The sequence below is a fragment of the Zootermopsis nevadensis genome, unplaced genomic scaffold (assembly GCF_977971745.1).
Source record: "Zootermopsis nevadensis isolate Lab colony 2312 unplaced genomic scaffold, Znev_1.0 Znev_ptg000005l, whole genome shotgun sequence".
In the NCBI taxonomy this organism is placed as follows: domain Eukaryota; kingdom Metazoa; phylum Arthropoda; class Insecta; order Blattodea; family Termopsidae; genus Zootermopsis; species Zootermopsis nevadensis.
Window position 1 is genome coordinate 2,537,758 of NW_028259137.1, and position 11,689 is coordinate 2,549,446.

At 36.4% G+C, this 11,689-nt stretch overlaps 2 protein-coding genes across 3 annotated transcripts; one reads left to right on the plus strand and one right to left on the minus strand.

Annotated features, from left to right (window-relative positions):
• Positions 1 to 724: 724 nt before the first annotated feature.
• LOC110829605 (proton-coupled folate transporter) lies at positions 725 to 8,162 on the minus strand. Its single transcript, XM_022063490.2, has 6 exons — positions 6,692 to 8,162; positions 6,075 to 6,314; positions 5,711 to 5,794; positions 3,122 to 3,278; positions 1,389 to 1,484; positions 725 to 1,283 (listed from the first exon to the last, which is right to left on the minus strand). Exons 1-5 carry the CDS (start codon positions 7,497 to 7,499, stop codon positions 1,427 to 1,429), a joined length of 1,347 nt encoding a protein of 448 aa, XP_021919182.1. The 5' UTR covers positions 7,500 to 8,162; the 3' UTR covers positions 725 to 1,283; positions 1,389 to 1,426.
• Positions 8,146 to 11,187, plus strand: LOC110829606 (nuclear receptor 2C2-associated protein). Of its 2 annotated transcripts, none has more exons than XM_022063493.2 (3): positions 8,146 to 8,361; positions 9,149 to 9,260; positions 10,816 to 11,187. In XM_022063493.2, exons 1-3 carry the CDS (start codon positions 8,324 to 8,326, stop codon positions 11,104 to 11,106), a joined length of 441 nt encoding a protein of 146 aa, XP_021919185.1. In that variant the 5' UTR covers positions 8,146 to 8,323; the 3' UTR covers positions 11,107 to 11,187. The 2 variants fall into 2 exon arrangements, with proteins under 2 accessions (XP_021919185.1, XP_021919186.1); XM_022063494.2 differs by having other exon boundaries at positions 9,170 to 9,260.
• The last annotated feature ends 502 nt before the right edge of the window (positions 11,188 to 11,689 follow it).

Genomic DNA, 11,689 nt, shown 5'->3' on the forward strand with positions numbered 1-11,689 from the left:
TATATACAACCCTGCAGAATAAGATTAGCTTTTCAAAGATCTATTTTTCTGTCTCACTTTATCAGCTATGACTTTGCAGAAAACAAAATAGTTCCTACTGTGCCTGTGCCTGTCCCATAAGTAATAAAATTTTATGCAAAAATGTTTTTAAATTCAGATTATGATACAGATATACTGTTTGGTGTCTGAGTCAGCTAAATATCTGCACGAAACTGAAATGATTTGAAATTTTATGCTCTTTTAGTTGATACAGAATAAAAAAATCATTAAATTTACAATTTTTGAGAAACAGAATTACTTTCAAAATAATAATAATATTAATCTGTAACTTACAAGCAGTATGACCACCACCCTTGTATGTGAGAATCACATTAACCATTAATTTATAAAATAATTTGCAGTAAACAGCAAAATAATACAAAATATCTTCACAATTCACTACAGATACAACTGCGTTAGAGTTTACCATTACACTGCGTAGAATTTTATTTTAGCAATACAAATTTTGCACAAATTCTAGAATAAAAATTAGGGGAGGAAAAGATCAATAATGCAAGTAAATATTGCAGTTCATACAAATTTCTCTGACCATTTTACTGAAGGGAAAAGGAAGACAGAGAGTAATATGAAGACATGTTTCAAATACTTCGCGAATTTTCCACACGCAATCCCCATGCAAGAGCAGGATCATGTAGTATCACAAATAAATACTTTTTAAGCAAACTCATGGTTGATGATATTATATTTATAATTTTAAATTTCTTTTCAATGTTATTACAGTATTATTTCACTTTCCAGTAACAAAAAGACATCACAGAATTAAAATTTAATGTTGACAGGTATTTGATCGGGAACATCGTACATATTTCTCACATTTCATCAAAGAAAAAAAAAAGTCATTCACTTACACATTTATTATTCTCGATAATGCAACTACCGCATAAAACAGGTCAGATCTGCACGGCTTTACAACAATTCTATACCATAAAAGATAAAATCAATTAAAGTTCCGGAGTACATTCCGAAATCAAATAGAATGACATCTGCACAGAATAGGAATATTCATTATTCACACGTCAGATTTAAAATAAGTGAGAATTTTCATTATTTCAGCACTCAGTCGTGTCAATAACGACTCTTGAATGGCTCGTTAATTTTCTTAAAATCAATAAGTAAACTAGCAAAGTAACTAAACACATTTGTGTATGATTCATACCTCCTCGATTCAGTAAAACTTCAAATAAATTCCCAACATACCGTGACCAGTAAGCTGCCAATTATTTCTGAAACAGGTACTCCAAGTTAGTGCATCAACGGGGATAGTTATATTATACTTGCTTTTATATAAAATAACAAAACACAGCTGTACATTACTTCATTATACTTACAATGGAAGACTAGAGTTGAAATATAAAGGTATCTAAAACTATCCTCCCTGGTTCAAATTTGTATAAGCCGCAGATTCGTTGGATAGAAAAGTCCACCTACAAAATAAGAACTTTCATTTCAGTACTCAATAAGGTAATGAGCCAGGATAGCTCAGTCAGTATAGTGACTAGCTATGGGGCGGATGACTGGGGTTCGATCCCCGACGGGGGCAGAGGATTTTTCCTCTAGCCTCTGCATCCAAACTGGCTCTGGGGCCCACCCAGCCTCCTATCCAATGGCTACCGGGGTCCTTTCCCGGACGTAAAGCACGACCGGGGCGTGATGCTGACCACTCGCCCCCATCTAGTGCCGAGGTCAAGAAAGAGTAGGAGCTATACCTCCGCTCACCCCACGCGCCTGTATGGAAAGTAGCGGGACAAACTTTACTTTACTTTTACTCAATAAGGTAGCATTAAACTTGTTCACGATTTACAAGACGTTTCCCTACCAGTGGTAGGCGTACACCGCACTTTATTGTGCGTAGTGGCTAGCACACCTCCATCATATTTCGGAGGTCCCCGATTCTAATCTCAGCTGTAAAACTGGGGGTCCTTATTGCAGTGTTCACGGTATCACACCAGACAAAGCATGATGAAGACCTAGGGGTAGGAATATATTAAAATGTATCTTGACGAAAGTGTAGGGGTGTATAGACTGGATACATTTGGCTTGGTATATGTCCCCACTTAATGGTACCTGCCCCTTGTCGTGGTGGTGGGGCTTGAGTACCTCAGTGACCCCAAGAGCTACTGGTAGGGCCTCCCTAGCCAGATTGGTCGAGGGGGAGAGGTCAGACTAAGACAGGTACCCTGATCCTCCAGGTTGGGGGTTGGTCGCAAGGCTAACAACATTGCACTGTAAAAAGGAAGATGTTTCGAAACCTCAATCAAAGCCTCGGACAGACAGACCTAACAGAGGACCGAATGGAAGAGGAGAATTGAGGAGGCCATGGACCGAATATGGACCGGAGAGCCATAGAAGAAGAAGAAGAAGACTTAATGAAGGAACAAAATCAAACCGAAAGATATTAAACTATAACTACTTGTACTTGTGGGTTATCGGGACACATCACTTTAAAAATAGGTTAGGTTAGGTTAATATGTGTGGATAAATGACATATACTTGAAAGTTATTATATTTTATTTCAATAAATGACAAATTATTATATTTTATTTTGATATGCATGAGATGTTAACTGTCTCCGGAGGCCAAAATTCGCTTATATATTTTAGAATCGTTTTAAAAATATCGCTGTTATCATTTGTACGCCGCCACAATTTGTTCCATTACAGTATACTGATATGCATGCACAGTTTTCCATCCAATCAAGTCCAGATATTCAACTCTCCCGTTTTGTGTCCGGATAACCAACAAGCACCCTAATTTGGTTCTATTTTTTAAGTGCTAATTCACATCACATCATGCAAGTGGTAATGGCCTTATTAAAGATACTCTTCCAGCATTTGCTTGCAAGGACTGAGGAAAGCCATGAAATGCCTCAGCCAGGATAGCCAGTTGAGACTTTTAACCCAAAACTTCCAAAATACAAAGCAGCAGTATTAACAACTTGACCACGTTTGGCGATAATTTTATGCCATGTACTTTGTATTAATGTAAATATCTGCCTCATACCATTTAAATTTCTGTAATCATTAAGATGTGATATTGTAACGAAGTACATTCTTTTACTTACCACATTATAATGAACGGAACAATATGTAACACAGCTGCAAAGTGGAAAATGAGTCCCTTCTGAAATGTTCTGGTAATCGGATACAAACTATTAAACACAAGCGATCCGAGGAGCGTACAAATATTCTCCACACATGCAACAAATGCATACATTTTACCTGAAAGCAAAAGTAAGTCATTAAGTTATTGCAACCATTTTCTTTTGCTGTTTAATTAGCATTAATATAAATGACGAAATGTATTAAATATGTGGAGCACGTTATGGTATTAAGAAGAAGATATACGATCACATATTATTTATAGAAACAGAAGATGACAGACAAAGAATCTGCATTTCGTTAATAGCAGAACAATAAGATATTAAAATTCTTGATAAATTCTTCTTAAGAATGTCACTTGTGGACAAAAGCCCAATGTTTTGGAGACCAGATCTACCGCCTCATCAGGAGAATAATGTGAAGGTTTACCACTGGTAATATTCATGTACATGGTCAAAGTTTCGCTGTGACATACAATGGACGACAAGGAATAGCGGCCAAATCCATCTTAAAAACCATCGTCGTACGTGAACTTCATTTGCCTGATGGCAGATGCGGAGATGGTCTCTGAAATATTTTGGGATTTTGTTTGCAACCGACAGCGAAGAAGATTTTATCGAGTTCAGTGATCATGAAAGCTTCAAGTCTTACATACAAATTCTTGTTAATAAAAGCAGTGGCTTTCAAAGAGAAAGCCACGTTCGTCATGGCATTGTTTTTGCTCAAATATGTTCTTTTTAAAAATATGAAGCAAAGATTTTTTGCACAGATGCAAATGTTATGAAAATGCAGTACCTCAATAGCTAATAAATTGTTGTTTTTAATTTGTACATATTTCCTGCAAATATTGACAGTTTCCATGACAATATTTAATAAAGTCAGCTCATTTAAAAGGAAATTTAAATTTATCACGTTTATTTATGGCTTACTTAATGACAGTGATAATAGATCAGCTTAAACAATGTTGAATGACAATGATAGTGAATGATGGATGACAAGGATTTGGAAGGAAGGAATTTGAGGTACTGTCCTCACATTTACCAGAAGGAACTGAAGAAATATCAGTCAAGATAGTAGTTTCTAGGTTTCGTAGTGAAACCTAGACCTTCTGAACACAAAGCAGTGACGCTAGTTGCTTGGTTGTGACATTCGGTAATGAATCATATAAAAATGCCAATTAAGGAAACATTTTTAAAATAAGTTAGCAAATGTAGGTACAGCAGGACAATTACAGCATGTTCATAAGGATTAGATTTTTGTCAGATGAAATGCTTTGATCAAGGTTTCGAAACATCTTCCTTTTTACGGTGCAAGGTTGTTAGCCTTGCGACAAACCCCCAATCTGGAGGACCAGGGTACCTGTCTTAGTCTGACCTCTCCCCCTCGACCAATCTGGCTAGGGACGCCCTACCAGTAGCTATGCTACCGCCAGCATAGGATAAGGAAAATTACCACTTACAAATAACGCTCCTTCATTGCTAAGTGTCTTCTTGGTTGTTGTGAGAATACACTAACCTGTATATTTAATCATACAGACAATTAATTAATATATTCTTTAAGTGGCAAAGTGATCTATAACCACTGTAAAATGTGTTACAAAAAGAAATTAATTCAATGGTATTCAAAATACACATAATGTACTAGGACATAAACATGTTATCATTCAAAGGAGAAAGATTCTAGTTGGAATAGTTCACTGCATGAGAAAACAATGAATCATTTAGTATCACACCTTAAGAACCTGAAGCTATGACATTACAAAAATATTACTTAAGGCCTGAATTACCTCTTCATATGTATTTTATGGCAATACCAATTTTGTTCTGTTAAATTAAATTAATGGTACCTGCACCTTGTCGTGGTGGTGGGGCTCGAGTACCTCAGTGACCCCAAGAGCTATGCTGGCGGTAGCATAGCTACTGGTAGGGCCAGGGGGGGAGGTCAGACTAAGACAGGTACCCCGGTCCTCCAGGTTGGGGGTTGGTCGCAAGGCTAACAACCTTGCACCGTAAAAAGGAAGATGTTTTGAAACCTCAATCAAAGCCCCGGACAGACGGACCTAACAGAGGACCGAATGCAAGAGGAGAACTGAGGAGGCCATGGACTGAACACGGACCGGAGAGTCATAGAAGAAGGAGAAGAAATTATTTAGATACTCACAGTGTTACTGTGATGAAATTTGATAAATTCTTACATCCTTACAAATTCTTAGCACTGTCCAACAATCTTATTTAGTTACTGAACTACAGAAACCTCCGTCACCATGACTTGAACACAGGACAGATTTTTGTACCTGTTTCTTTGTTCTTGCAATCTCCCGATTGAAATAAACAACTTCAGTGTTGGCACCATTCTTCTATTGTGCCTAAATTATATCTAAATTACCACATGACGACCGGTGACAGAATAGTCGTCAAATCCCAGTCAGTCTAATGTTGACACTGAGAATGTGTTGAGGTTTACCTCCTGCCCTCACAGCATGTTCTTATGCACAGGCATCAAATACATATTTAAATATCATCCATTATGTTTAAGACAGAATATAAACTCACCTAATTCACAAGTTTCAACTTGTTTGGACAGAAGTGAACGAAGAGATGGCACACAAAATGAACTGAACATAGACACGACTGGAACTAAACAGAATAAATTATAATAAAATACAGTAATGAAATTTAACAGGAGTAAATTTAATTTATTTCAGTTTCCACATTTAAAATGATACAAAATTTGCGTTTTGATTTTTCACAAAAATAATGAAATGAGTACGTCTTTATAGGAATTCTGATACTCTCAGAAAACTGACAAGAATTTTCTCTCTCTGAATCCATTTACAGTAAAATTATTATTAAATTCACTTTCAGATAAACACAAGTTAAACATAAGGAAACCTATTTTCATAAAGAGGTTACTTACCAATAAACATCATTGTGTTTGTTGTACTAAATCCCAACACCACAAAACCAACCGCTTTGGAAACAATGCCAACAAGGCATATTATATGATCAGGTATTAAAAAGTAATTTAATGCAGGAGTTGCAAAAATTAGTACGAGAGATGCCAAAGCATATTTAAAACCAAAATAGTAACTGTAGGTTTGGTAATTCCACTTCAAAGGTTCATCTTTAGTGTAGAGATAGGTGATGTCCAATTCGCCTGTATGATCATTTAAACAAACAATATTAGTTACGCTACACATCAAACTGCACAAAATTAATTTTAAAACTCATTGTGTGCTTACATATTTAAAAATTTGACTCATAATTACAGCAGGTGAATTTAAGATGACCTCTGGATAATGATACTGTGCTAAAATAGTCCATTCCAATTTTGTGAACTGGACTAAAATTAATTTCTATAAAATAGCTTCAAAAACAGACTATATTGTGCTCAACTAACCCAATCTATCTTATTCAAAACTACACAAACCAAATCATATCTTATGAGAAAACCATTCTAGAACATGGTGTAATGTAGAACCTGTTGTATAAGCTGCACATTAATAATACAAAGGTACAGTCTTGTTTACATACCTGCAATGATAGTCATGATAATTAGACAACATGCTAAGAAACACATCAAATTAGCTCTCTTGCAACCATCCCTGGATCTGAAGCATGTTGTTATTGAGTCTCTGATATGAAAACAACTGCAATAAGAGCTGTCTGTCTCAGTTCCTACAACTTCACGCACAAACAATAACACATACGCTATAACAATCAAGTGAAAGATGAAGATGCAGCCAAACACTGCTGCATGACTTGAAACTGAAAGCAATCCCCCACCTGCAAATGGACCAATCGTTCCACCAATAAATGTCATAGCTTCTAGAACGGTCACTCGAGCAGTTCGACTATGCTGAGAAGATATGCTGGACACATAGCTAGTGACTGCCATGATGCAACTTACAAACCCACCAAATATGCCTGATATACCACTAGCAACAAGAATTGGCCATACTGGGCCAGATAAATTGCACAATGACATCCATATATACACAAGAGCACTAAGAAGGCCTCCTACTGATGGCAATACTAGTGGAAGTTTCCTTCCGAAACGATCACCCCAAGAACCCAAAACGTTCGCCGATATTATAGATGGCAAAGCTAATGACACAGTCGAGCTTAATATCCACATTGATGCATCATTCTGCACTGTATCAAGACATTCCGTGTATATGGGGTCATGAAGATTTTCACAAACTGTAACATTGAATGTTGTTCTACATACTTCCTCATACACCAAGTCTTGAAAAATTCCATACTGCATAAAAATTGCTAACATGTAAAAAAGTAATACTGGTTCAACAGTAATACTCTTAACCCACGCACAACATGCCATTTTCCCCCAAACTATTTTGTTATTAAGAATGAAAACACCGGTGAAAACGCTAAGAGATTATACCAGTAACAACACTTTCACTATGACAGCGTCAATAACACATTCAATTAGTTTAAGTTATATAATTTACTGGTAATATTACACCACATTACATGTTCCCATCCCAACAAATATTCAGCACTATGTAAAAAAAGGCACTGATTATTTCGCTCCCCTTGTAATGAGAGAATGAACCCTCTCTTCACTGAACTACACAGCGCATGGAAAATTTGGGTGAAAGTCCAAGTTGCTGATAACACTACGTCACTTTTAGTGTTTATCTTGTACTTCCCACCAAAACATTCCAAACATAGTTTATGCCTATTCATTTTAAAAGAAACACTGATGGTTTCAATTATCTCTGTGGCACTGATGACTGCTCATGACATTGTATGTAAGATGGAGTAGGCTATCTGTATATTTGATGCCAGAGGAGCACTGCAATGATGCTACTGCCAAGTAACATGTTTTTTGTCGGTTGTCATTAAAATGTGTATCTTTATACCCAACACAAAAAATTTAAGTCGAACGTTCGAAAAAATACAGTATCTAAAACGAAATTAATACGGAAACACTTTTGTATATTTCATACATGAAGCCACATTTCCAGTACTGCCAACATGAGAATGTAATCGTGTTATTAGAGGTATGATTGGTTTAGTATCACTCGAAGTGAGGTAATTTTTTTAGATAGAAGAGTTATACTTTACAGTCGGGACTACAGCAGTATTAGAACGTTGCTAAAAGCTGTATTTTTTGAAACCCGTGCAAGGAGCGGCTATTAAATGACATCTGTTTTGAAAGAAGGAACATTTGATTATAGGTTAGTATTGTTTTCAGATACCAACTTTGTGCATAAAGTAAACATTCTCTATTGAGTTTTGAAATTGGGATCGTATTTTGGAGATGGTTTTGTAAATCTGTAGGTGTATGTACTCATTCGATTTTCCGCCAAATTTAGAGTAATTTGTTTTGATTTATATGAAGCAGTGATCTAGTGATGCAATGGGTTCTACAGCAACGGTTGGAAGTTGGCAGAACTCACCAGAGACATTACTTCCATCTATTGGAATTTTATTTGAATTCCATGTGTATGTACCGAACTTGTTTTCGGTGGCTCAGTTATTAAAAAATCCCACTGTTATTGCACATGTACAACCTTTCCCCTCTATTCAATAATTGCCCACCATCACCAAAGGTTCAGTTCAGTTTTCCCTTGAATTTGTTTTGGCATAGTTTTTGTTTTGTATGTCCTTGAAATATCACCTAGGTCCTGAAAAAGGTGTACAATTAAGAGTTATTTTATTAGATTTTAAATAGTGTACAGTGAAGATTTGAGAAATTAGCGGGTTTTTTAATTGCTACACTTTGTTCTGCTCTAAATTAGAAGTCCCGGTGCATTGTTTGGAATTGGTTAATTGTAAATACCCTAATGTATTGTTGCATATCTTCCCCTTTTCACATATGCCATTCTTCAATAAGAAGAACGTACTGCCTCTTCAGCCCTGAAAATGGAGGCATTATGTTCCACAAGTTTAGTTTTATTTCTCTGGAGCTGTACTTTGTAATCTGAAACAGTACGTATTAGAAAGTTGTAAATTGTCTAATAGATTACGTGCCGTATTCTTCAGGGTAAGTTCGGTCCTCAACAGGGATGTTAAACAGTTTGGAAAGAAACATCTCTTTGATGATGATGAAGAAACTTGCTGGAATTCTGATCAGGTAATTTATTTTTTGTTTATGAGTTATGCTATAAATGTGCAGAAAATTGTACGTTGTAATATTTCCTTATTATATTTGAGGTTATGGTTGACAGCGGGTATATGTCCACATAGCATTACTACGCGGATGATCGACAGTGACATCTGTGCTACTCTTGAGAACCTCAGATGTAATATAAAATAGCAAATGGTTTATGATTTTAAAGAACACACATAACCCTACTTATGGCACCATAAGAAATTACAGGAAAATTGCGAATGTTTATTCAGTCTTTTAAGTATGGAATATATAAAATTTTCTATTTTACTTTTTACACAAATTACATGGTGGTTGGTTCCATTAGTGTGCACAGACAGGATAATCTCTAAGCTAAGTCTAAATGTTGGTGATAATGGCGTGTTGTCACAAATACGATAATTATTTCGGACATTGCCCATCATTATAAGTCTATCCAAACATGAAACTGGATCCCTATGTACAGTCATCTGCACCTTTTGGTTTTGATGGTGGATCACAGTATCGTTTTCCTCTTTATAAATATGTCAGCGTAAACCAGACGTCACTCCACATACCAGGCCCTATTGGCTAACATGCGGCCAATAATACGAGTCTTGAGCGGGTATTATGGATGGGATCTCCTACAACCTCAGACCCTGAGGACGAGGACAAAGTTGGTTTTTTGAGATGGTGTTTTCTCCTTTAAATAAACCTGACGTGGCTGGTAGACCCGAGAAGAATTCATTATACTTCGTTGCCGTGAAAACTTCAGATCATACAGACCCTAGTTCAGTGCAGTGGCAGGGTACTCTGTGGATCACGCGTGATAGACATTTATAGTAGCAGAGATTTGAACATCACTTTCTGCCGTGATTTATCGAATAGTCACTTTTAGTTAAAATAGAACATTATATCTGTTAAATCTAAAACTTCTTGACGATGGTGAAGAGTCAATTGAATAAAAATTTACTTGGATATTATCCATCGTCTAGTAATAAAACGTAAAACGACGTTTCGGAGATGAGGCTCTATCTCCGTTTGCAAATTAAAAAGTGAAAGTGGGGCTTTCACTTTTTAATTTGTCCGGAGATAGGGATTAGCTCTATCTAGTGGGCCCAACTGAGTAGGAACCTGAAGACGGAGATAGAGCCTCATCTCCGAAACGTCGTTTTACGTTTTATTACTAGACGATGGATAATATCCAAGTAAATTTTTATTCATTATATCTGTTGTGGGCAGCCAACTTAATATTTATAGTTAAACTATAGATATTGATTTGCCTTCTGGAAAAATAAAATTCCAGGTCAAATTTGAACTCTCTTGATACAAACAATGAAAAATAATGTACGTATAATACATAATATTGTAATTTTTATTTACAGGTGGTGATCTTCTGGGTTGTTGCACGTAAAGTATTTTGGCTCTGTGTCAACATTTCGGAGGAACATTTTATCACCATAATCCTCCGAAACAGTAGCATAAAGCCAAAATATTATATATGCAGCAACCCAGAAGATTATAAAGATATTGACACGAAATCCTAATTGTTCGTTAACAGGGATCACCACAGTGGATTGACCTTAATCTGCATAAGAAACAAACCATAAATACGTTCCACATTCAGTTTCAAGGTGGTTTTGTTGGTCGTGACTGTCATCTAGAAGCTGGATTTGAAGACGGATCACTGGAAATAGTGGAACATTTTTATCCCGAAGATATAAATTCTTTGCAGATATTCAAACTGAAAAAACCTATTTCCGCTAAACATCTAAGGTTTGTTTTTAAAGGAAGCACAGACTTCTTTGGTAGAATAGTTATCTATAAGTTGGAAATCCTAAGTACAACGTGATAATGTATTAAAAATATGTATTCTGTAATCTCAACATTTAAATACTGTGAAATATATTAAATGTCCTTACAACCAATAAAATTGTTTACTGTTATTGATGAGGTAAGTTCAGGTACTGAGATTTTGTAGATATGATATTTCGAACTGAAATTTGGTTGGTAAGAAATATTACCGTCTGATTTATAAGAACCTGAAAATTAAAGTATACAAAACAACAATTTTGCCTGTTGCTATGTATGGGTGCGAAACATGGTCTCTCACTAAGAGAGAGGAACACAGATTGCAGGTGTTTGAGGAGGATATTTGGGCCTAGGAGAGAAGACGATGGGGCGAGGAGAAAACTGCATAATGACGAACTTAAAAATCTGTACTCCTCACCCAGTATTGTCAGGGTGATTAAGTCGAGAAGAATGAGATGGGCTGGGCATGTAGCACGCATGGATGGGACAAGAGGTGTGCACCGGGTATTGGTTGGGAAACCTGAAGGCAAGAGACCGCTGGGGAGACCTAGACGTAGATGGGAGGATAATCTCAGGCGGGATATATGGGAGATAGGAGTTGAAGGAGACTGGATTTTGTTGGC